General features: G+C 37.1%; 1 protein-coding gene across 1 annotated transcript in view; it reads left to right on the forward strand.

The window, feature by feature from the left end:
- The window catches only part of LOC115439140 (SH3 and multiple ankyrin repeat domains protein 2-like), a 515,551-nt gene that overhangs the window by 452,026 nt on the left and 37,915 nt on the right, over positions 1–25,610 (forward strand). Inside the window, exons 19-22 of the mRNA XM_030162991.1 lie at positions 15,034–15,169; positions 20,482–20,562; positions 20,681–20,689; positions 23,225–23,248. Coding sequence (XP_030018851.1) covers positions 15,034–15,169; positions 20,482–20,562; positions 20,681–20,689; positions 23,225–23,248 — 250 coding nt within the window. The remainder of the gene's footprint in view (positions 1–15,033; positions 15,170–20,481; positions 20,563–20,680; positions 20,690–23,224; positions 23,249–25,610) is intronic.

Below are 25,610 nucleotides of genomic sequence, written 5' to 3' on the forward strand. Positions count from 1 at the left end.
CAAGCGGATCACTAATCTTCCGTTGTCCCGGATCCGTACCGTACTGTCTTCTTGCGAACCGGGTCCGGGTCTCGGGGTCATCAGCCTCAGCAGAGGAGCCCACACAGCCCTGTGCCCACACACATCCACCAGCTCCACACATAGAATCCCTCCAGTGTGTCCTGGGTCGGTCTATTCCACGCACAGATCCTCCAGTTTAAATAGAACCGCATGTGGATCACTCATATTAACGTGGTCCACGCACACACGACTGATGCCTGTCACTGACTGACACTGGTATCACTTCTGTGGGCCAGATACCCAGAAAAGAAAGAAAAAATAAACTTTTTTTTTAAAAATAATTAATTTAGTCCTCTTACTTGCTAAATTTTTCATTCACAAATGTAAGTTCTGTAACACAAAACCAAATATTATTTATGTTTTGTAAGATGTTGAAATTTATTTAAAGCTGTTAGATAAATGTGGAAACAAAAAGGTTGTAACAACTATCAGTATTTGCTCTGATTTGGACATTTTCTTGTAGTGTATTCCCCCTGACAAACTTATGTTATTTTCTTGTTGTATACATTGTTTGTATACTCTACTTCATTTCAAAGATTTAATGAAGAGAAAAAACAAAACAAAACTGTGGGTTCATCACGTGATACCATCACAGCTTTGAGGTCAGAGCAGTGGCTTGCATTGTGGGCTGCTCACAAAAACGACATGCTGACTGCTGTTGCCTTTTCTAGTTATACCCAAAAATCAAAATCGAGTTTTTAGAGGAAAAAATCGGGATTTTTTTTTTTGCCAAAATCGTGCAGCCCTAGACAGGGCTAATAATTTTTTTTAAATCACTGGCTAACATATGTACTTTATTATCAAGCTGTTTGTGTCCAAAAGGCATAAATTTACCTTTGGCTGTTATAAAAATCCAGCATAAATCAATACCAGCAGAAAAAGTCTGTTACACATGAAAACATAACATATATTTCACTTAAGTCCTTCTGGTTGTGCTTCATGTCCTGTATTGTAGTCAATAAAGGCATCAATTACAAGTATGATTTTTGTCAGATTAAAGGATAATTTTACATGACAAGAAAGTCTCAATCTGTGGTAAAACTGTAGAAGTATCAGAGTGAAAAATCAGTGTAACTGTGTCTCTCCACAGTCTGTTCAGAGTCTGTAGACGTCTCCGCAGCTTCAACATGACCAGACTGTTGTGAATTTCACCTCTTTTAATACTTTTTTTTCCACCACTCTCTGGGAGTTTGAGGTAGAACTTGCCAACTTGCTTGGTGATGTATATCATGTATGATAAGACATTCAGTCCATTCAGTTGGTGAAAACCAGAAAAAAACTCCAAAAATGAAAATAACATATACAAAAACTATATATCAGGGGGTACCATGTATAGTCAAAGGTAAATTGTGAGTTTGAATGAATAAATGAATATAAACTGCTTTGTGCTGAGGTGTGAGGTTGGTTATAGGTGGCTAAAATTTCTGATTGAGATATTTTATGGCCAGAGGGGATAAGTTATTTTTTATAGATGTTTTTTTCTGTCGTGTCCCTTAAGGGATTGTTACAGTCACTTGTAATTTTGTCTGTTAATCGTTGTACTGTTTTACTGTGGTGATAAGGTGATTGCGCATGTTTTTGCAGCCTTAAATTGTAGCACCGGGTGTAATTACTTTGAAAACATTGTCTTGCTTTTGACACATACGTCTCCAAACCAAGAAACAAAGTTAAAAGTGACTGTATTTTCAGTTGGGGATTGATATACCCTATTTAAAACACAAGCAAAAATTCTAGAATTCTCTCTCAGCATATTGTAATTCACATGGTTTTGGAGGAGATTCCAGTTTTATACAGAGAGGGTATGTGATTGACAGCTGTAATTACCCATCAGTGATCAATTCTGTCAGACATGACCTGGAAAAGTCACTCCATTTTTCTATAACAACATGAAATTGATGCCGGGTTCATCTGTATTTACATCTATAGTCTTTTGGTTTGGACCAAGATGAGAGAGCTGCAGAAGGAAGGTTTCAGCTCTTGCAGGTTTAAACCCTTTTAGTTGGATGTTGAATTTTGTAAACAGATGATAACTATGCACCTTTTAGCTCTAAATATTTTGTTAAATGTCCTTTTTCCTGTCTTTGTTCATCTTCTGTTTGTACATTTGTCACAATCACTGTTTTATTAAACTATTAGAAGTGTTGTTTTCTGTCTTACTGTATTGTGATACATGAGATATGTAAGAAAAAATAAATAAATAAATAAATAAAAATAAAAATAAAGCTCCTAAATCCTAATACAATAAAGGCAGATTGAATTTTTTTTCTTGGCAATAATTCGTCTTTTTCTAAAAGACAGAATCTTAAGGAAATACTATATATGTGTTTAAATAGGCAGAAGCTTAATATTGAGCTAGATTTGAGCTAAAACAATGCTTTACACAATATCACAGCAGAGGAAAAGCACTCTATTCCTCATTTTAAGATGAAACAACGTGAGCAACTTTTCAATTTAAGAATATTAAGCCTGTGCTGATTAAGAGTGTTTTCATTGCTTGTAATAAGCAACTTTTGTCTCTGCTTAATATAAGGTAATTTGGTTGATGAGAGATGAGACCCCTGGGTTCAGGTCTCTGAGGACCAGGTCAGATCTCTGGTACACACAGCAGCTCAAACACACAGATATCCTAGACACAGTTACAGGAACTACATGAGAAGGTAGACACTTCACCCAATGACACAGAGCAAAAAGTCTGTTAGAACGTCAGGTGGAAATACAAGCTATCTGTCATAAAACCTTGACTTGGTTCCTTTTGCTGTAAATAATTATTTGATATTATTGGATATTGGTATTTGTTTCCCATTATTATTGTCATGGTGCAGTCCTGTGTTGTCGCAGACCCTTCCCTCAATCTAATTAATGAGAATCACCTGCCAGTACCACACCTGGAGCAGATCTTAATCTGAGCCTCATATAAGGAGCTCCTCTGCTCCAGGGTGGTGCTGGAACATTCTGCTGCATCTGCCATCTCCACAGATCTTCCACAGTCCATCACAGTTCCACACAGACTCCTGCCACAGCACTATGTACTCTGACTATCATGCACAGGTTTATGTTTCCAGGTTCATGTTTATCTTTTGTTAAATAAACCCATTTATTCCCATCAGTTCTGTGTATTTGAACAACTTGTTCACCCCGTTATGACAATTAGTATAAAAAACAGAATCTCTAATAGTGTTCAGTTCAAAACAATGCTTTTGCACTTACCTTCTAGACAATCTATATTATAAAATCCAAGTGGCCTCTGTGGGTGTGTGTGTGTGTGTGCACATACGTGTATGTGTGTCTCGGGATTCACACAAAACCCGTACAGAGCTGACTGCTGCAGTTTGTCATACTTATGTATTTTTGGTCAAGGAACAGACTAGTGAAAACGGCAAGTTGATAGGACCAGTATTTTGGGAGATATTAGTAATTTTGGAATACAGTAGCCTTACAATCATGGTGCTATGCCCAGAATGCTTTGGCGGTGACTGCTGGACAAATTTGGTACAGCATGCATGAATACACAACAGCGTAAAAACTACCACCTACCCCAGGTCAACATGCTAGTTGTGTATTAATGATATATGCTACAAATAATAATGGATTAGATTTCTGTAGTGCTGTTCAAGACATCCAAAGCACTTTACATTATTGATCCATTATTCATTCACTCTCACATGGTAATCTACATTTGTAGCCACAGCTGCCCTGGGGCTGATATTTTGTGTCAAACAGCCCCTCCGACCACTACCAAATATTCATAAACAAGTATGAGTGACACTGGAGGCGAGGTGGCCCTAGGACACAACAGCACGTGACTAGGACATTGCAGGATTCAAACCACCAACTCTTCGATTATTGGGCAACCCAGTCTACCTCCTGAGCCATGGCTGCCACCGTAATAATGATGAAAGGAAGAAGAAGATGAAGAATAGATTGGATTTCTATAGTGCTTTTCAAGCCACACAAATCACGTTACATTTTTAAATGGTATATATAAAAAAAGAAAAGTATGTAAATATTTTTATTCTCAATTTTAACCCTGACCTGGTAAGAGTTTGCTTAAAGTTCTGCAACACTACATAGTTTTGATAAGAGTAGTAGTATCGATAAAACCTTAACCATACCTATCCATAATCATAACTTTAGCAGAATAACTTTTTCATGTATGCATGTGAGTGTGTGTCTGTATTCATCCTTCTAGCATTCTTACATAATCGGGTGCAAAGACAGAGTAGATTACGTAAGGCTGGTCCTACACGGGATCTAGTGTAGTGTGTGTGTGTACTGGAGTGTGTCGGCTAACCCCAGTGTGTTTGTTGGAGCGTGATGCAGGGAACACAAGGTCACACCCAAACAGCTGCTGGAGCGTTTCTCTCTAATTACCAAAATGTCTGCCCTTGTGACGCCTTAGCTGTGTGTTAGATTAAAACCCCAAAGAGAGAGAAAATAAGGTCTTAATCTGAGCCCTGTCCATCTCTGTTCCCATCACACCCCCTGCTGTCACTCCATCATCCTCTCTCCTCCGTTTCATCCACTGCCGTTCCTCTCTCTTGCTCTAGGCCAATCTTTTACATTTCACCACATGCTTTCATCCCTTCATCTGACCCCCGTCTCTTATTTTGTCTCAAAGATGAGAGGAGGGTGGACTGGTCTGGAGAGCAGCTCAGAGTGGAGGTCCAGACGGGCACATATTAAATTAGACTGGCACTAACCAGATTAAAGAGCATCCATGTGGGCTGGTGTGTTCTGTGTGTATTTTGCAAAAGTGAGTATGTTCAGACAAACGAGGGCTTGCTGATTGGTTGATGAGGATGGATATGTTGTGAATCATATGCCATGACCTTTACAGTCACCAGATCTCAACCAAATGGAGAGATTCTGAAAGGACCTGCTTGTAAAAGGACTCAAGTGTCACTCTCACAGAGTCTAGTAGACCTGGACAACATGGCCCAAAAAAAAAAAATCCATTTCAATATTAGGGGTGTGTATTGGCAAGAATCTGCTGATACGATACAAATCATAGTAGGATCACGATATGATACATCACAATATATCATGATACTGTTAAAAAGGCAATTTTTAAAAAAAATGATTATTTCTTTGAAGAACTGAATTACACCCAAAATTTGCACAAATACTAAACACATTTTTATTTGATTACAACAGGATCTAATGCTATATCACAAAATTTTCCTGTGTTCAAACTTAAATTATGTTTTACAGACATTACAGTTTAAGATCCTGTTCAAATGTTCATATCTATTAGTTCAGAACTAAGATCAGAACATTATTTTAGTTAAATCCAAACAAAGGAACTAAAATTATTTAATAAAAGAGTGTTAAATAATAATAAATAAAATAGAAACAAAAAAGAAAACAAAACAAAAATAAACCTCCTCCATATCTGCATTTGAATAAATACCTAAAAATATCGATACAGTACTTTTGAATATAGATACAGTATTGTGAAATGAAATATCGCGATATATTGCAGAACCGATATTTTCTTACACCCCTATTCAGTATATACTTTTTAATGTAATGGACAATTTTTTTATTATAATCAATTGTTTTCTAGCTGCGTGAACTGAAGGCAAAACATGATTCAGAAAAAAAAAATGTCTTTACTAAAACTAAAAAAGTCCCACATGTAACCTTTTTGTTGGACCACCTTTAGTTTTAGTACAGGACATATTCACTGTTGAATCCTGCAACACTTAGTGTCACAGTAGATGTAACAACATTTTTTTGATCTCTAGTTGTATTACTTTTTGACAGATTTTGTATTAATGGTGGACAATCAGACCAATGTGTAAAGTCTTCTCCATCACATCCCGAAGATTCTCAGTTGGGTTAAGGTCTGGCATCCTGAACCACAGTTTGAGCCTAATGAGTATTGGTATTGTCCAAACTTTATTCTGTATCAAACTGATGGGCATTAAAGAAATGAGCTTCTACTCATCTCATGCATCACTTTAGGGTCATGAACTTATTGCGGCTCATATGAATCGCTGCAGTAATTATCCAGTGGAAGGATCTGAACGATTTGTTAAATCCAGGTGAAGGCTGTGTATATGCCATGTGCGATGGAGGAAAACAGTCACATTTAATATATTACAAGAACTAAACAGTATTTTGAATTTTTGTTGAGCAAGAAAAGTCTCCAGAGGAATTATCCTGATTTTGTGATTCAAACATTTTTCACAAAACCATGATGAATCAAATTAATTTGACATATTGCCCAGACCTGCTGTAAAGACCATAAATCTTACAGGGTCAATAATTACAAGACTGCAACTAGATGAGTTGTGTTTGTTTTTTCAGTTTTATTTATTTCTTATTGTATTTGTTTGTTAGTTTAGAGTCAAATTTAAGCTTTGTCTCCACAGGGAGTTTGTGCCATATTCATTTGAGGCTTGGGCTCTAAATTCCAACGAAGATGTAAAAAAAAAAAAAAAAAAAAAAAATCATATCATTTTAATTAGATTATTTAAACAATCAACAACTCTGCCTGTAGTTGGAAGAACAGTTGTAATGATTTAACCACAGAGAAAGAACAAACATAACAAAGTGGAGCAACCCACTGGGAAGTAAATTCCATGAGTAATTGACTGTTCATTCATTTTTACCATTTGCATACAGAACACACACTCTAAGGTGGGTTCTCTTGCCATTTTGCTGTTTACATCCAACATCTCCAGTTAAGTTTGTGTCCTGTTTTGTTCTGGAGAGAACACACCTGTTGGTTGTTGACACTTTTCACATGAACACTCGCATAAACTAAGGCTTAAAAGTCACGATAATATCAAACAGGTTTGGTTTTTTCTAGTGTTGTCAAACGATTAAATTGTTTAATCAAATTAATCACAGTATTGCTGTGGATTAATTTTGATTAATCATGATTAAATATCATTCATTTTTAATCTACATTAATTATGTTTCATTCTGCATGAGCAAACAGACTCAAGAACGACAGGAATATATATGCACTTAACATGTTTAATAAACACCTTCAACAGTTTCAACAAAACAACTTGAAACAACTGTTCATCTTGGTTTTTTTGTCCTCATATTTCCATCCAGAGGACCAATGAGCTGTTTAGTGTCTTCCATCTATATGGGTTGGTTCTGCTGCCTGTCACTACCGGATCAACTGTCCATTTGTTCATGTGTGACGTTAACTCTATTTGGACAAACTGCCCCAAATGCGTTGGCAGAGACGTTCAGAGTCGTTCTGCGCTGCAGATGGGTTAATTGCGTTAAAAATTTTAATCGAATTAATCATGATGATGGATTAATCTGTTTTAATGTGTCAATTTTGACAGCCCTAGTTTTATCACAACGACAAGAGAGAAAACAGCTGAGTATAGACAGTTCAGACTTTTATGACTCCATTATATAATCCCATCTGGGGTCTACATACAGGGCTTTCCCCAGGTTTTCAGGGGGTTCATGTGCTATCTTGGTCCCCAGCACCCCACCCCACCCAAGAAAATGTTCTGTTTTTAAAGAAAAGGCAAATCAATCTCCTTCATTTTATGTTATTGTTATGACCATATTGATGTACAAAAGAACAGTAGCTAAATAAGTCCACAGGAGGTAATTTGTCATTATCTCTTCTGAGAAAAGTAATTTATTGAGGTTTAATGATCTCCATGTAACCTCACTGGATTAATTTTGCTTGGTTTTGGAGTGCTGCTTCTTATGGTGGTAGAGGGAACTCCGTCCTACTACCCCTTATCAGGCTGGATTAAAGACTCCCCCAAACACCTGGCTTTCGTGAAGGTACTAGAACACAGTGACTTTTTCGTAGTCATGGGTATTTATTACCTCAGCAGGAATAGAAAGATGACATCACAGGCTACCTGCTATTTTTATCAGACCTTTTCTGGTGTGATGCAATGAAGTTTCAGACTTTTTTTTTTTCCTTTTTGTTTTTAAGAAATAATGTGCAACAGCCATTTTATTGTTAGTATTGTATAGGGTTGAATGCAACACTGGGAAGTCAGCAAAGAGAGCAAGATTCTGCTGATTCAAGGGGAATTTGAGGAGAATGTTGTGTTCTCTCTTCCAATTTAACATTGATGAAAACCACTGAAATTCATGCCAATGTATATGTATATATGTATGTATAGGAATGTATTAAACTCACTAAACTTTGGCGTAAAAATGATATACGGAGGAGTAAGCCAGCTGTCCTGTGTCTACATTCATACCCTGTCCACAGTTATAGGGATATTTCTAATGTTTTTGACTACATTTGGGCCTCTCATCCACATAAAAACAGGGTTTTAGGTCTCTGTTACTACAGTAATTTACAGACAGCTTTGCACATACCTAAGGTGAAGACCCTGGTGTTTGTAGCATTACTGGTGCTACCACAGGTTGATAGGCTAGTGAATTTAGTGTATGGTGTCTGTCTGCATTAACTTCTGTGTTTTGCTGTTGCTGAAAAAATGATGTTAGTCCATGGGCTGTGGATCTGACCTATGAACTACACAATGTGATATCATGAATACAGATAACAAATAAAAGTGTACACATTGTAAGCTTTCCACGTGTAGGATTAGGGTTAGGTTTAGCAGTTACGAATATGTTAAACCGGAGATCTTGGCGTACATTGACACGTGATCAAATGGTGTTGAGTAACATGCGAAAGGACGGAAATGTATACGTATAGCACACCAAATGCCCCAAGACAGTGGTTCCCAACCTTTTTTGGCTAGTGACCCTATTTTGACATCACAAATTTCTGGCGACCCCAAACATTCAAAACCGAGACATTTTTTTTGCTAAAATTAATTTGTTTTTGATCATGTAGTAGTTTGCTATGCTATGTTGATAATAAAAGTTAATTTTAGACGACATTTAGTCTATATAATGTATATTATTTTGGATGGAGGCAGAAAAGCCAGGTGTAGATTACTGCACAAAGTGAGAATTTTATTTTCCTTGGTCAGGATATGTACAGTCAGTCCAACTTGGGTTTACAAGGCTGACAATTAATACTGAACAAACAATAACTCAAACAATGAATTATGAAAGAGCTGCAGCATCTGAAACTGACCACAATGAACATTTAACAGATAAACTGAACTACAGTGCTTCAGTTTCAGCTTCAGTTTGTCATGTCTTTTATGGATTGGGACTGTCTCTCAACTCAACATATATTTTTTATTAGTTTTCTTACTTTTTTATTTTTATCAATTACTAGAAATTTCACGCGACCCCATTTGAATTCCAGGCGACCCCATGTGGGGTCCAAACCCCAAGGTTGAAAAACACTGCCCTAAGAACTGGCGTGACATACAACGCAATTTCATGAGATCAATCTGGAACTACAGGTGATAAACAGATACTTAAGTCATTTTTGAGTCATCACAAAGCCTGCAATATTTTATGCTACAGTCCAGGTATTAATGGAAACACTGCAGTTGTATATAGAGGAAAATGTTGATGTTTTTGTTCAGTTCATCAGGATATTATCATAATATTTTCAGAAGTTTGGTCAAAGTTTATGGAGAAATTTTGTGGAGGTGCTGTGTTCGTCGCCGTGTTCATCGCCGTGTTCATCGCCGTCTTCGTTGCCGTCTTTGTTAGCAATTTCTTCAAACATCTTCTCTGTAGAAAGTACTGGTCAGATTCATTTCAAATATTATATGTAGCTTCCTTTGGCCAATGTCTACAAAGTTTGTTCACAGTTGTGAGAAATGTTGGTTTTTGAATTTTTTGATGAATTTCTGAAATATGAAAAATTAGCCTTTACTTATAATGGGCCATATTCTGATGGTTTATAACATGTAAATGGTTACAGGTGTCAATATACAGTAGTTACTATTGAGCACTGATAGAAGTCATATATGGACTTTCATTTAATGTGTTGAGTTCTCCTCCAGTGAAAGTACCACCCACTTCTATTTGGAGATTGATCTCCTGCATCAAGACCACAGGACTGTAACGTAGCACCAGAATCTGACAACCTCACAAATTCAAGTTCTCATTGATTCTTGATAGAACATTCAAGATACAGGGCTATTGGTCCTATTTTCTAGATTTGTCACCCATCTTTATGACGTGTCTGTATTCGCACGGCCAAAGGCACACTAGAAACATGGTGGTGTGCAGTGTTTTGTGTTCGCTCAGCTATAAATACATGAACTGTACGTGGCCTGCTGCTGCCTACGATGTCTGCACACATCACCTTTAATTATACACTGATTGTCACTGAGTTTCCAGCAGCAGGAGTTTTTGGCCTATAAAACAACTTTTTCAGACTGTCTTTGAAGACTGACTGTGAGGGCAGCAGCTATAGTTTTGTCTCCTACCACTAACATGAATATTGCAATTAGGAAGATTGGCAGTAGGACAGAGCTAATATACCACCACATTTGCATAATCACGGTCAGTTTTAGAATTGAATTTTTCTTCTGAAAGTCCAATTAGTGCTGTGAGTGGATATCTGCTGGATGAATGAGGGAATGAAGTCAAAGACTGAAAAAGTTACAGTATGCAACTTCCATGCACCAATGCTTTTAGTTGACTTTTCTTCAATTTGTGTGCATTATTTTTTTATAAGTTTTCCTTCTTTCCATTTAATATACCAGATGAAAGATGGAAGCTGTAACCCAGCTACCCACTGTGTGATAAAAAAATATAATAAATAAACTAAAGTCTTGTGACCACAGAGTCTGTAAAGTAGAGATACAGGGATGCCTAGATTGGTCTGACTGGTTCTTGGCACCAGATTCAGGATGGTAATTGGTCATTAAAGCTGTCGATCACCCATTTTAAAAAGATCAAGTAAGTTAATAAAAAGTAAACTGATCTGAAACTAGGGGTGTGTATTGGCAAGAATCTGGCGATATGATAAAAATCACAATATTAGAATCACAATACGATATATCATGATACTGTTAAAAAGGCAATTTTTTGTTTGTTTCTTTTTTACAATGATTATTTCCTGGAAGAATTTAATTATGCCAGAAATATGCACAAATACTAAACACATTTTTATTTGATCACAACAGGATCTAATGCTATATCACAAAATGTTCCTGTTGAAACTTAAATTATATTTTACATTACAGTTTAAGATCCTGCTTAAGTGTTCATATTCTATTAGTTCATAACTAATATCATAACATTATTTTTGTGCAATTCCAACAAAAGAACTACAATGTGCCTCTCTCAGACAGTAAAAAGTGATATTAGGATGCTTTAAATAACTGTTATTTAATAAAATAGTGTTAAATAATAGTAGATAAAATATAAACAATAAAGAAAACCGAAAAACAAAAATGAACCTCCGCCATATCTGCATTTGAATAAATACCTAAAAATATCGATACAGTACTTTTTAGCTTACTGGCTGACAGGCCGTAAGCTATTGTCGTCATGCGGCATCCATCTGCGGCGTCTGTCGGCGGCGTCTGTCGTCATCGTCTGTTGTTGTCGTCGTCCGTCGTCCGTTACAAAAATTTCAATCATCTTCTTCTCCGAAACTACTATTCTGTTTGACTTCAAACTTGGTATACAGCTTCTTTATGATGATGTCAACAAAAGTTAGTGAAATTATTTGGATCTGGATCTGATTCTGGATTTGGTGTGACTTTGAAAACTTTCCCCATTATAAGAGATAGGAAGTGGATCAATGCAATAACTCAATAAATATAAATGATATCAAGTTGAAATTTCTACAGTCCAGCCCTGATGGGGAGATGACCAAAACATAATGTCCACATGCTGATCAGGATCTTCTTCTGGATCTGGGAACTTGCAGAAAATTTAACATGGGCTCTTATGGGGAAAACATTTCAATCATCTTTTTCTCTCAAACTACAGTTCTGATTGACTTCAAACTTGGTATACAGCTTCTTTATGATGATGTCAACACAAGGTATTGCAATTATTTCAATCCAGATCTGATTCTGGATTTGGTGCAACTTTGACAAATTTTCCCATTATAAAAGATAGGACGTGGTTGATCCAATAAATCAGTAAGTATCAATGATATCAAGTTGGAATTTGAATTTTTTACAGATCTGATTGGAATATGACCAAAACATGGGCTATTTCTCCAATATAATAAATAGACATAGCTGGGTGATAATAAATGGCATCTACAGGGTGGGGAAGCAAAATTTACAATATTTTGATTGAAAGGGATTGAAAGACAGTGTATGACCAATTAGTTTATTGAAAGTCATGAGAATTTATTTGCCACAAGAAAATTTACATAATAGAAAATGTTTTTATTCTATGTGTCCTCCTTTCTCAATAACTGCCTTCACACACTTCCTGAAACTTGCGCAAGTGTTCCTCAAATATTCGGGTGACAACTTCTCCCATTCTTCTTTAATAGTATCTTCCAGACTTTCTCGTAATAGTTTTGCTCATAGTCATTCTCTTCTTTCCATTATAAACAGTCTTTATGGACACTCCAACTATTTTTGAAATCTCCTTTGGTGTGACGAGTGCATTCAGCAAATCACACACTCTTTGATGTTTGCTTTCCTGATTACTCATATGGGCAAAAGTTTCTGAAAAGGTATGGATAATAGTGTTAGGCATGATTATGACATCAATATATGTTTGGTTTCAAAACAATTGACGTAGTGCCTGCTGAGAAAAAACAACTAAATGTTCATTGTAAATTTTGCTTCCCCACCCTGTAGATACATTTCCCAAAGCTTTTAATTTGGACGGTAAGCTACAAGCTAAATTTATCCATTGGTCCTATTTTTAATATCGATACAGTATTGTGAAATGAAATATCGCGATATATTACAAAAACGATATTTTCTAACACCCCTATCTGAAACATGATTATATGAAGACAAATCTGTATGATGAAATCTACCTAAGGAATCCAAGATCATCTTTGGGAGGAAACATTATTGGAGGACGTTTACTGCATCCAACCACCAGGGGGAAATTGAGATATTTCCAGAGTTCTCATGATGTCCAGAATTTATGAATCGTCTGTAATCCAACCCAATTTTAAACATTTTATTCAAATTTGGAATTTACAAGAATGAAATGAGAGTTTAATGGTCAAAGGTCAAGATCACAATGCCTCCACAAATCTCAGTTTTGGTCATGACTGTTATTCAAAGAGCAGAATATGGTTAAAAATCACAATACATCCAACATAGTGACTCGTGACCATCATGATATGTATTTTATCAGCAGATTTGTGCCAGTACAAAACCTTTTTCTCTCAGGACATTATTCACTGAAATCATGCATGTCAACACAGTCCTAACTTTCATTTCGACCTTTCAAAAAATGAAAAAAAGATGTTAGTCCATAGGCTTTGTGTCCGACCTATGAACTACACAATGTGATATCATGAATTGCGTATAGATAACAATTAAAAGTGTACACATTATAAGCTTTCCACGTGTAGGATTAGGGTTAGGTTTAGGGTTAGGGTTAGCGGTTACAGATATGTAAACCGGAGATCTTGGCGTACATTGGCATGTGATCAAATGGCGTTGAATAACATGCGAAAGGATGGAAATGCGTACGTATGGCATACCAAATGCCCTAAGAACTGGCGTGACATACGACGCAATTTCATGAGATCAGTCTAGCACTACAGGTGATAAACAGATACTTAAGTCCTTCTTCCCTCCTAATTTTCCATCATTACACTGCCTCTTTGTATGGTTTAGGTAGATGTTGCTGGTTTCTTGTGCGGCTGTTCATCGCCTCTCTCCAGCTGTGTTACAAAAGTTTTAATTCCTTAACATGTTGGTTCACACTTTGAGATTCTTGGGCAGAGATCATCTTTCTGAAGTGTCTAGAACACTATTAAAGGCTCTGAAGCAGTGGAAATGGGGTCAGCTCAGTCACTAACCTCTTTAAAATCCCTTCTTACAACAAACTTTCCCGATATTACTGAAGTCTTAATTCCGTTGCTTTGGCTTTTTTACTCTTAATTTGTCTTGTTATTGGGTTCACACACTATAAAACCTGATAATTTAGGACTTGACTGTCATTTTATAGCCACTACAACACATTGTGACTTGGATTGCTTTATAAATAAAGATCATACTGATGTTATGTATAGAATGTTTTTGAGTATATGTTATATATTACTTTTAATTTATTTATACCTGTTTCTACTTTTCAACTTCATTGTGATGGAGAGTTGCATCCACATTTCATTGTGTTTCACTGTAAAATGACAATAAAGGAATTCAGTTGCATGCAACAGCTGTCGCTCAGTTGGTAGAGAGGGTCGTCCCATGACCAAAGGTTCGGTAGTTTGAATCCTGGCTCCTGGCCCAGTAGGGTCTGGCAGTGCCTTACATGGTGGCATTGCTACGTAAAGTGCTTTGGGCACCATGAAGGTGTATAAAATGTGCTATTTAAGTGCAGTCCATGTACCATACTGGAAAACATCTAAATTTTACCAAGTGTATTTTTCTCATTTCTAGTCAAAATATCTCATCACACTTATAAATAAAGATAAAATAAAGAGTAACTTTTCAGTGAGATATAAGAACTTATTTTTAGACAACAGATCTAGAAAATTTTATTTCAAGAAATCTTAGCAAGATAATTTTCACTTGTTCCATTGGCAGATTTTTTTTGCATGAATTAAGCAAAAAAAAAAATCTTGAATTAAGCAAAACAATGTTGAATTAAGCAAAAAAAAAAAAAAAAAATCTGCCAATGGAACAAGTAAAAATTATCTTGGTAAGATTTCTTGAAATAAAATTTTCAAGATCTATTGTCAAAAAATAAGTTCTTACATCTCACTGAAAAGTTACTCTTTAGGTGATTATGTCTTATTTTAAGTGTGATGAGATATTTTGACTAGAAATGAGGAAAAATACACTTGGTAAGATTTTGATTTTTTTCCAGTGCATTTAACTTTACTTAAATGGAGGTCAATAGGTGACTGATATTGTTATTGATTGGTATTGATATTTCTCCTTAAAACCCTTTTTTGTGTTGTTTGTGTTCTTGTCACAGGTAAACCAGGAGAACGTGGTGAAGGTCGGCCACAGACAGGTGGTCAACATGATCCGTCAGGGAGGAAACCGGCTCCTGATCAAGGTGGTGACGGTGAGCCGGAATCTGGACCCTGAGGACACGGCACGCAAAAAAGGTAATATCACACAAACCACTGAAACCTAAAACAATGGAGAAAATGTGTTAAATTTGTCATTCTGGCCTTGTGTAAATGCAAGGTAATAATAAACTTGCATCAATAGTAAAACAGCAGGATACAGGAGTATACTGTGTCTGCAGCAAAGTGTGTAAAGATCCTTCTGCTGTTTGCCTACAGTTGTACTTCCTATATTATTATACCAAAGACTGCAGTAAAGCGTCATGCTGACTGATGATGTGTTATGTAATAACATCCCTCTGAGGCAACAAAAAAACCTGACTTACTCCATATTCAGAATGCAAACAAAAAAATTATGCTTCATCAGAAGTTTATACATTTTTCTGTAAAGCTGATGGCTGCTGTTTATAACCTCACAGTCGCTTACACACGTGAAAGTGAATAGAGCTATTTAGATTTTTAGAATTTGGCTTTCATGGTCTTCCAAAACACATCCGAAAAATGATTAGATAGATAGATAGATAGATAGATAGATAGATAGATAGATAGATAGATAGATAGATAGATAGATAGATAGATAGATAGATAGATAGATAGATAGATAGACAGACAGACAGACAGACAGACAGACAGACAGACAGACAGACAGACAGACAGACAGACAGACAGACAGACAGACAGACAGACAGACAGACAGACAGAGATACTTTATTGATCCTTTACAGGAAATTCTTTGGTTACCACACCAGCAGTACAAGCAGCACAAAAAACACACTGACCCATCACAACAGACATGCCACATACAACCAGCAATGGAATGAAGAAGTGTTAAAAACAGAATAAAAGATATATAAATATATAATATGTACAATAAAAGTAATGTAAAATAATACAATAAAACAAAAACACCTATAGTATGCACAGCATACAATAATTTATTGCACAGCAATATTAAAAAGTTTAATAGCAGCCGGAAGGAAGGACCTCCTACTGCATTCATTCCTGGACCAAGGGGGATCAGTTTGTGGCTGAAGGTGCTCTCCCTGAACTCCTTAAGGTGGTGAAATGGGTGAGATGCATTCCTCAAAATAGAGTCCAGCTTCCTGAGCATTCTCACCCCAGCCACCTGCTGAACTGTGTCCAGTCCCATCCCAATGATGGAGCTCGCTTTCTTTATGAGTTTGTTCAGTCTGTTTACCTCCGCCAAGGAGGTTATGTTTTTGCCAGGGTTTGCTTGTCTGTTTGTTTGTCTGTCCGTTAGTGTGCAACATAACTCAAAAAGTTATGGACAGATTTTGATGAAATTTTCAGGGTTTGTTGGAAATGGGATAAGGAAGAAATGATTAACTTTTGGGGGTGATCAGGGTGGGGGGGCCCCCGGGGGGGCCCACTGATCAGCCTTGGCAGAGGTCTGCGCTCTCCGAGTGCTTCTAGTTCTGTCTGAAATACAAGCTCCCTCCCCCCAACACAGCACACCAAAAAAACAGGACACCAACCACCACAGTCTGGTAAAAGCTGCGCAGAAGAGGCGTGGAGATGTTGAATGACCTTATTCTCCGTAAGAAATAAAGTCTACTTTGCCCCGTCTTGTGCAGAGTCTGCATATGACAGGACCAGTCCAACTTGTTGTCCAGCTGGACTCCCAGGTACCTGTAATTGGAGATTATTTGCTTACTTATCTCTGATTAGTCAACTGTTGCTCCTCTCTACTTAAAAACTTTTTTTTTCTTTTTCATTTCTTTTCACTGTGTTGGAGTTTGGCAGTACAGGACAATACCAGAGACTGTCCTGTTTCACATCTACTGGTTAAGTCAGCTAGGGAAAAAAAGAGCTAACAATGTAAAATCCTACACAAAATATATAATCAAGAGAAAAAGAAGGTAAAGCCTCTTTGTTTTTCTATGGTTTTACTTATGAAACTTACCACACTTTTATCATTAGGACAATTTAAATCCTTAATCACTTCATATTTTACCTCCAGCTGCTCCTGTTTTTAAAGGTGCAGGAGACTTTTGTGACCAATTTTTCATCAAATCTGTAAAACCTCAGTCATATCCTCAGTATCACCAATCTGTAAGTCTTTCTGTGATTACTCACCTGAATCTCTTGCATTATGGTGAACAGTTTCTTAGTGTCATCCACCATAAACAAAACGTGTGTTTACAAACAGAGCCAGGAGGTAACTCGGGCATTTTCGGAATTTTGTCGCGACGTGCACTGTGGGAAAGAGAGGTTCACGCAGTCGCCTGACAGTGGCAGCGGCAGTGCAACCATACGATATTATATGGATGAAACAAACATGACGCGGAAACAGCTGAAACATGGAAACGGCTGAAGTATGCATAGAGGGAAGGGAACTCCTGCCGTTTATGTGTCGTGTCTATATCAGCTGCCGCTGTCAGGTGGCTGCGTGAACCTCCCTTTCCCACAATGCCTGTCGCGACAAAATTCTGAAAATGCCTTAGTTACCTCCCTGCTCTGTTTGTAAACACACAGTTTGTTTATGGTGGATGGCACTAAGAAATTGTTCCCCGTAATGCAAGAGATTCAAGTGAGTAATCACAGAAAGACTTACAGATTTGTGATGCTTAGGCTATGACTGAGGTTTAACAGATTTGATGAAAAATTGGTCACGAAAGTCTCCCGCACCTTTAAGTACATGTTCATATCTAAGTCAAAAATAATTCACCTCTGAGAATTCTGATCGTTTTCCACAAGGATGAAATGTGAGGTGTTATCAACTAGGGCTGGGTAAAAAAATCGATTTAATCGATCTTAGATCGATCTCATTTTAATTTTGCGTAATCGATTAATAGTGGATGAGATCGATTTTTCAGTGCAGGACCTGAAGTATGCGGAGCCGCGGGCGGCTCCGTCTTGCAAACCCTGGGGAAGACTTGGTCTCGTTCGCGAAAAAGACGCGGAAAAGACGCGGTGGGGAAACCCCCTCCGCTGGTGGTCCTCTGGCCTCAAACTCGAACCCGCAGTGTGAAGGAACTGGCCGCCCGGCGAATCACGGAAGCCAGTCGTTCTTGGAATAATAACTTGGATCCACACTATCACCTATGGCTGAGTATGGAGTTAGAGGAAGAGGAAAGCGACAATATCTGACGGCTACACTACCCCCCCCACCCCCCAACCAACATTCACGGAGCGCGTGTACCCCCCCCACCCCCATTGAGTAGTAGCCTCCAGCCATAAAACCGAATAAAGTTAACGAAGTCCGTTCTGAGCCACTGTAAAAACATCGCAATGTTTCTGTCCCGTTCATTATTTAAGAGCACATTCAGCAATTTACTGCTGAAATGTCATATTTATTTCCTTTCTAATATCAATATTGGTACCAGTATTGATGTGTTGCATGACTGCAGTACTTAAATAATCACGTTACAACTCAAAATTGTACTTTGTATCACTAAATTACTCTGAATCAATCAATTAATACTGAATTGAATCGATATTGAATCGAATCAAATCATGATTAATCGATTCAGAACCTTATGAATCGAAATCGAATCGATTATGGAAATTGGCCATGATACCCAGCCCTATTATCAACCCATTCATCACACAGCAAATTCTGGTCTTTGGAATAAACTCCATGGGAGTTAAAATCCACTCGAATTAAGTGTACATGTGAGACCATGGAATACACTCTAGAGCAGGGTTAAAGTAACTCTTTTCAGAGAGTTGATCTTTTAATTCTTTTCATGAGTTAAAATTTAACTCTTCTAGGAGTTACAAAAACTCATCTCATGTAGAATAAAACACAACTCACGCCTGAAATTCATTTTATGTGAACTCTAATGGGGGTTAATATTCAACACCTAATGGAGTTAATATTTCGATGTAATGTTTTTTGGGGAGGTGAAAATGATTACAAAAACAAGAAACACTAGTGACTAGTTGTTTTGTTGTTTTTTTTTTGTTTGTTTTTTTTAAAGTGTGCTCAAACACATGCTATATGGATGCTTATAAAGTGCTCTTGCATGAAGTGCTTTCTTTCAACAATATACAGGGGTTGGACAAAATAATGGAAACACCTTAAAAAATCAACAAAATATAATTTAATATGGTGTAGGTCCGCCTTTTGCGGCAATTACAGCCTCAATTCTCCGAGGTATTGATTCATACAACTTGTGAATTGTTTCCAAAGGAATTTTAAGCCATTCTTCAGTTAGAATACCCTCCAACTCTTTTAGAGACGATGGCGGTGGAAATCGACGTCTTACTTGAATCTCTAAAACTGACCATAAATGCTCAATAATGTTGAGGTCTAGGAACTCTGCCGGCCATACGAGATGCTCAACTTCATTAGAATGTTCCTCATGCCATTCTTTAACAATTCTAGCTGTATGGATTGGGGCATTATCATCTTGAGGTGAAGGTGTTTCCATTATTTTGTCCAACCCCTGTAAATAGCCCAGGAGACAATCCATGAATTTGTTTGAGGTGCCTGAACAAAAGTAAAACAAAAGAAACAGTTTAACATTGTTGCTGTTTTAGCCAGTTACTGTCACTACTGAGTGAAAGACTGAACTCATATGCACGGTGCTGAAGGGAGAAAATGGGTTTAATAACATAAAACAATACATGAGAACGAGACAAAACCTGGGTTTGAAAACATCAGAATCCACAGGAAGACCGGATCAGGACGGTGAGAGTCTGGGTTATGGCTCTGAAGTGAAATGGGATGACCGTCTATGGAGACAGCAGCAGCAGCAATGATCTGGCTCCGTCCCAGAGCAGAGGAGCCGCTTATATAGGCTCCTAATGGAGATCTGCTCCAGGTGTGACAGGTGCCAGCAGGTGAAGTTGATAATGAGTCTGAGGGAGGAGTCTGTGGCAACGCAGGACTGCACCATGACACTTATTTGTTCAATAGCTTTGCTCTTAACTCTTGTACGAATTGTATGAATTTACCTAAGACTACAACGCAAGAAGCCATCGAGCTAAAATTAGCATGTTCGACGTTCTAAGTTTGCAGCAAGAGTTAATTTTAGCAGCTGATTAGCAAGTTGGTCCGAACAGAAATATACACATTATGATACTGACAAGAGCTGACAGAAAAGTTACTTACAGCCTAATAAATAGCCTTGTTTCAGAAGTAAAATGGTACTTATACGACACCTCATATGATGTCCATGAGCACACCGGTATTCAGTCATGCTCCTCAACACCTGGTTAATGTACCCTGAAAAATGACACTTACAGAATGAACTCCAGAAGTTTAACTCTTTCACTCTTTTTTTTTTTTACCTAACTCCAGATTATTTTACTCCACAAATTTTCTGTGCACTTATCGTCATTGTACTGACTTTTAAAATTATACCATCATCTCTGTCTTGCAGCTCCTCCTCCACCAAAGAGAGCACCTACCACAGCCCTGTCTATGCGCTCCAAGTCCATGACCTCAGAACTGGAAGAACTCGGTAAGAGCATCCTGGTTTTCCCTTTAATTCCTGAGGACGGTAGGAACTCTCTATCTAATGGCACTTAATGTCTTTTGTTCCTCTCTCTTACTCTCAATGGTTTTATATACTCCGATAGTGGATAAAGGTAAGCAGTTTATGCTGCATAACCTTTTGTCGTTCATTTTGACACCCATCGGCTCGCTGTGGCTGAATGAAGCTTTTGTTCGGGCTAATGCAATTTAAGTTTGTCTGTTCCATCATTTGTTCATTTCGCTTAAGTTTGGCTTTTAGAGAAAAAAAAGAGAAAAAGCTTTTGTCCTCCTTTGTCATTATGCATGAGGAACATCTTGCTTCTGCACCCATGAGCTTTTGCTTTGATGATGGGAAACAAATAGGTTAAAAATCTGAAATTAGTATGACGTTTGTTTTTTTTTGTTTGTCTGTTTATATCTCTGTTTGTGGTAAGGATCACAACAGATAATCCCCTGTAGACATAAGATCATGCAGTTATCCAGTGTTTACTGATTATGAGTATTCTATTCTCTACTTAAAGCAATAATAAAGGTACAAAACTACACTACAAGTACAAAAATAATGACAAATGGTGCAGTTTTAGGTGAATAATAATACAAGTAAGTCCCTCACACCACTTGAACTCTAGAAATAGCCCTACAAGAGCTCTGAGAAAAATTCCGATCATACATCACGAGTCCACCTGATCTGTGGTCCAGATGGCCCTCCCCTATGTTGCACTTTGCGTTCGAAGTGCTGTGCTGTGCTAATACCTTCTGACAGACAGGACAGTCAGCAAGTCTTTGAAACACATGGGCAGGAGGTTACAAGACCATAGAGAGCGAAGAAATACAGGGAGGCAAACGGACACTGACGGGTAGAATCTGAGGAAGGAGCTGAAAGGGACGGGTTTTAGAAATGTAACGACAAACAAAAGGAGGGCAGAATAAAAGCAGAGTAACATCAATTGTATCATTGTCTGGTTTTAGCTCATGAAGCGGGAAGATTTTTTAACCTTTTTCTGTTTCCTCGTATTGCTGTGAAATGGTAAAGGTTTTTACAATTTTGATTTCATTGAATTAATTATTAATTGAATAATGTGAAGCTAACTATCTAAATTAAAATAATATTTCAGTATAATCATAATTTAGTTAATCAGTTTTATTCAGCACCTTTTAATAATCAATGTGATTTCAGCCGAGCAACATCTCTTATTTTTCTGCATTTATGATGGTTTGATGAGTATCCTTTTTTTTTTTTTTTTTTTTTTTTTTACTGCGGGTTGAATAAAAAATTTAATAACTATGTAATACTCCTATGTTAGCATGGGTAGTCATTCAGTCACACACACACACACACACACACACACACACACACACACACACACAACTAGACAACATTCTTGGTGTGAGGATCACTGAACCTCTATCATGATACCATTGTTATCACCAGTGTAGTGCAAGTTACATCCAAAATGTAATCCATTACAGATTACTTGTTACTGTTATTTAAAAGTAATTCCTTACCTTACAATATTACTGTCTCAGAATTGTAATTTGTTACATGACTCCTGTATTACTTCTGAGTTACATACAGACTCTCATCATAAATGGCCCATGTGCAGTAGAATTCTAACTAGTCATAGAAACATTAGCTTACCCTGCCATTGCTGATCACAGGAATCATGCTAACTGGTACCTTCTTAAAGCAGGGTTAGGGTTAGTAATGAGCATATGGCCAATGTACTGGCTTCTGCCATCTTCATCCATTGGCTGAACACCAACAGGAAACAATACTTTCCTTAAGGTCTCGCGGTCTTGTTTTGTTTTGTTTTGTTTTGTTTTTTTTCATTTGGGCAGTTAAACTATGGGTGAAAAGTGTGTTGTTACACAAGCGCTATTGAACATGTACCAAGGAAAATATTACTGAAAATTGATTAGTAATGCTGCATTACAGCAAAAAGTAATCCATTACTGCAATGCATTACTTTGTAACACTCCCAACACTGGACAACATATCATGATGATATCATATTATGAGTTATTTTGTGATTCCCCCCTTGAGTCCTTTATACCAAATGTTTGGTGTTTTTGACAATTTACAGACTTGATTATTAATTATAAAAAAATATATTTGCTAAATGTAAATATCGAATGTTTTTAATTAATGAATGATGAAATTTACAATGAAAATAATCTTAAACTGAAGAATAGAAGCTTCGAATGTCTTTTCAACATTTTTTCTTTTGTGTCAGTCATTGATAATAGCGGCTCCATGCAAAAGGCTGGCAGATAGATGAAAGGTGTATGAATGAATAAATGAAAGAATTAATGGATGAATGAATGACAGCACAGTCAATCTGTTTATATTACCAAAAAAATGCTGACAATAAAAATACCTGCAGTCAGCATGTTTCTTTTTCTCCCTGAGCTGCTCTGACACACTTGCATGTTATTTTTTACACCTCTGTACTATTATCAGAACTGCCTGTTAGTACGGTTAATATCTGAACATAATATGACCAGTGTAAACAGATGAATCACTGAGTGAAAATGATCCACAAATATTACCGAAGCTGCTAAACAGGCAGACTTTACACCAGCTTGGTACAGCAGTTGCACTTGTGTTTGCTTTAAAGACTCAGAAATGTTTTTCTGTCACCCCTAAGCCACTCTAAGGAAAAAGAAAGGTGGTAAGTTACTGTAGGCATGTTTACATCTGAATCCAGTACTTCCAATGACTGATTTCTGTCACATACAGTAATTCCCACACCCCATCACTGTGATTAACTAACCCTTTATTTGTTTTATTGTTCTTATTCCATTCAAAAATATGATTTTACTAACTAGCTTTTTTGATTTTTAGCAGAAACCAAATAGTGTCTTTTGGTGTATTTGCATGTTTCATAACGTGTTTTTGATCAGTGAGTTATGCTTTAAATGTTGTCAGTGCATGTTTTAATGTCGTAGTGATGTTAAGTAGAAATACACTAAGCCATGCTCTATAGAGTGCTGCAGGGATGACTGTTTTTTTTTTTTTAGAACAACCTGGACGTTAGCATCATTGTATGTCTCTTGAACAACAGCCAATGGGATTTTTCCAATAGTGTTTGAATTATTGAGCAAAATAAGCTGCATGCATGAACCATGTACAGTCAAGGAAAAAATTATTAAACTACCCTTGTTTTCTTCAATTTCTTGTTCATTTTAATTCCTGGTACAACTAAAGGTACATTTGTTTGGACAAATATAGTAATAACAACAAAAATAACTCATAAGAGTTTAATTTCAGAGTTGATATCTATCCATTTTCCATGTTTTCTTAATAATAACTAAAATCACTTCAGTTCTTACATCAATATCTATGGCACTGTACAGACAAAAACAGTGCTTTTAGGCATTCCATGTTTTCTTTTCTGTTTGTTTTAGTCACATGATACACACAGGAGTTAGTACTTGATTGCACAACCATTGTTTTTGATGACTTTTGATGGTCTAATAATTTTTTCCGCGACTGTATGATAACATCTGTTTTTAGCAAGATGACCTGCGCAAATGGAAACCACTTGAGATGTATGTAGAATGTAGAAATGTATTCATCAAAAGCAGAACACTAACATAAGGTGACATGACCTCAGCGTCACCACTAAGCTTCCATCCTGATTTCACTTCTACAGAAACCTTCACTCTTAGTGCGATCTGATATAGAGAGTAAAATGAATAGTTTGCAGGAATGTAACAAAATATTGTAAAGGCGTACATGTTAGGTTCTAGTGAGACAATGAATTTCCAGAATTTCAGTGTGCAAACGGTTGAAAGTGAAACCAAAGTGTAATACCAGGGATGGCCACTAGGTGTCGGCTACTAAAAAGTCACATAGACTTCCACTAAAATTCCCCTTAGAAAGTACAAGCATTTTTTCCTCTCTCATGTCATTCTATCCTCATTCTCATTAAACTCTGTAATAAGTGGTCTTTCTGTAAATTATCAATCCATAAAAAAACACTTTAATTAAACATTGTACGACCTTATATTGGCAAAATTGGCAAAATCTCTGTCTGATGAGTATGACTTTTGTAACATGATTTTTTGACAAACAGATTTACTTTAACTCAGCTATACAAAAATTTCATGAAGTTTACTGCATCAATAAGTTACAAATAGTGTCTTCCCTATTTCCATCATTTGTCCAGATACGGTCACTTCTGGCTTGGGCTGGGCGATAAAATGATAGATATCGAAATATAACTTTTCCTTGATAGAAATATTGATAGAAATATGAGACATGCTCAATACAGTGTCGATAGAATTCATTCGTCCATTCGTTTGTCCACAGCCAATCATAATTAAGCAGCGCCACACCGAACTAATCACACTAGAGCCACATCAAGTTAGGTTAACACTCACAGCACCGGTGCAAGAGCAGCTGCAGCACACACGGGAGATAATGAGTGTTCCCTCAGGAGAAAATGTGACAGAGAACTTGGGCGACTGGGTTACTGAAAAGTAGGGTGTGGCATAGAAGCCAGGAGTCGGACGTTTAAAGCATGTTAAGTTTCATTTTCAGTTTTACGGCAGTTATGGCAGTTATGGAACACACCCCCATATATATACCCTCTGCATTGTTTGGTGAAGATGGTCTGTTTTGTTTGTGTTCTCTTTTAAAACTTGAAAGCTTTTCCCTGCTGGTCAGACTTTTAGTTTAGTTTTAAATATATGGACCTGTTTTATTTCTCTGAAACAGTTGGATAATGTTCTTCAGCACTAGAGCTGCACAATATATCATTTGACCATCGTCATCGTGATGTACATGTGTGCAATAGTCACATCACAGATCCTGCAATGTAGGAGGCAAATGAACTCAGCGTGTTCTCATGTAATTTCAGGGTACCTGACACACTGCACACAGCGATCCACCAATCACAAACGTTCTTAATTAGTTTGGAGTGAGTCACTGGTAAGAATCTTGACAAATGAGCAACGAACAAGAGAAAATCACCGTAAATGAAGACTTTGTGCCAAAAAGAAAAGCAACATCAGTTATCTGGAATTATT

The sequence above is a fragment of the Sphaeramia orbicularis genome, chromosome 3 (genome assembly GCF_902148855.1).
Source record: "Sphaeramia orbicularis chromosome 3, fSphaOr1.1, whole genome shotgun sequence".
Classification (NCBI taxonomy): Eukaryota; Metazoa; Chordata; class Actinopteri; order Kurtiformes; family Apogonidae; genus Sphaeramia; species Sphaeramia orbicularis.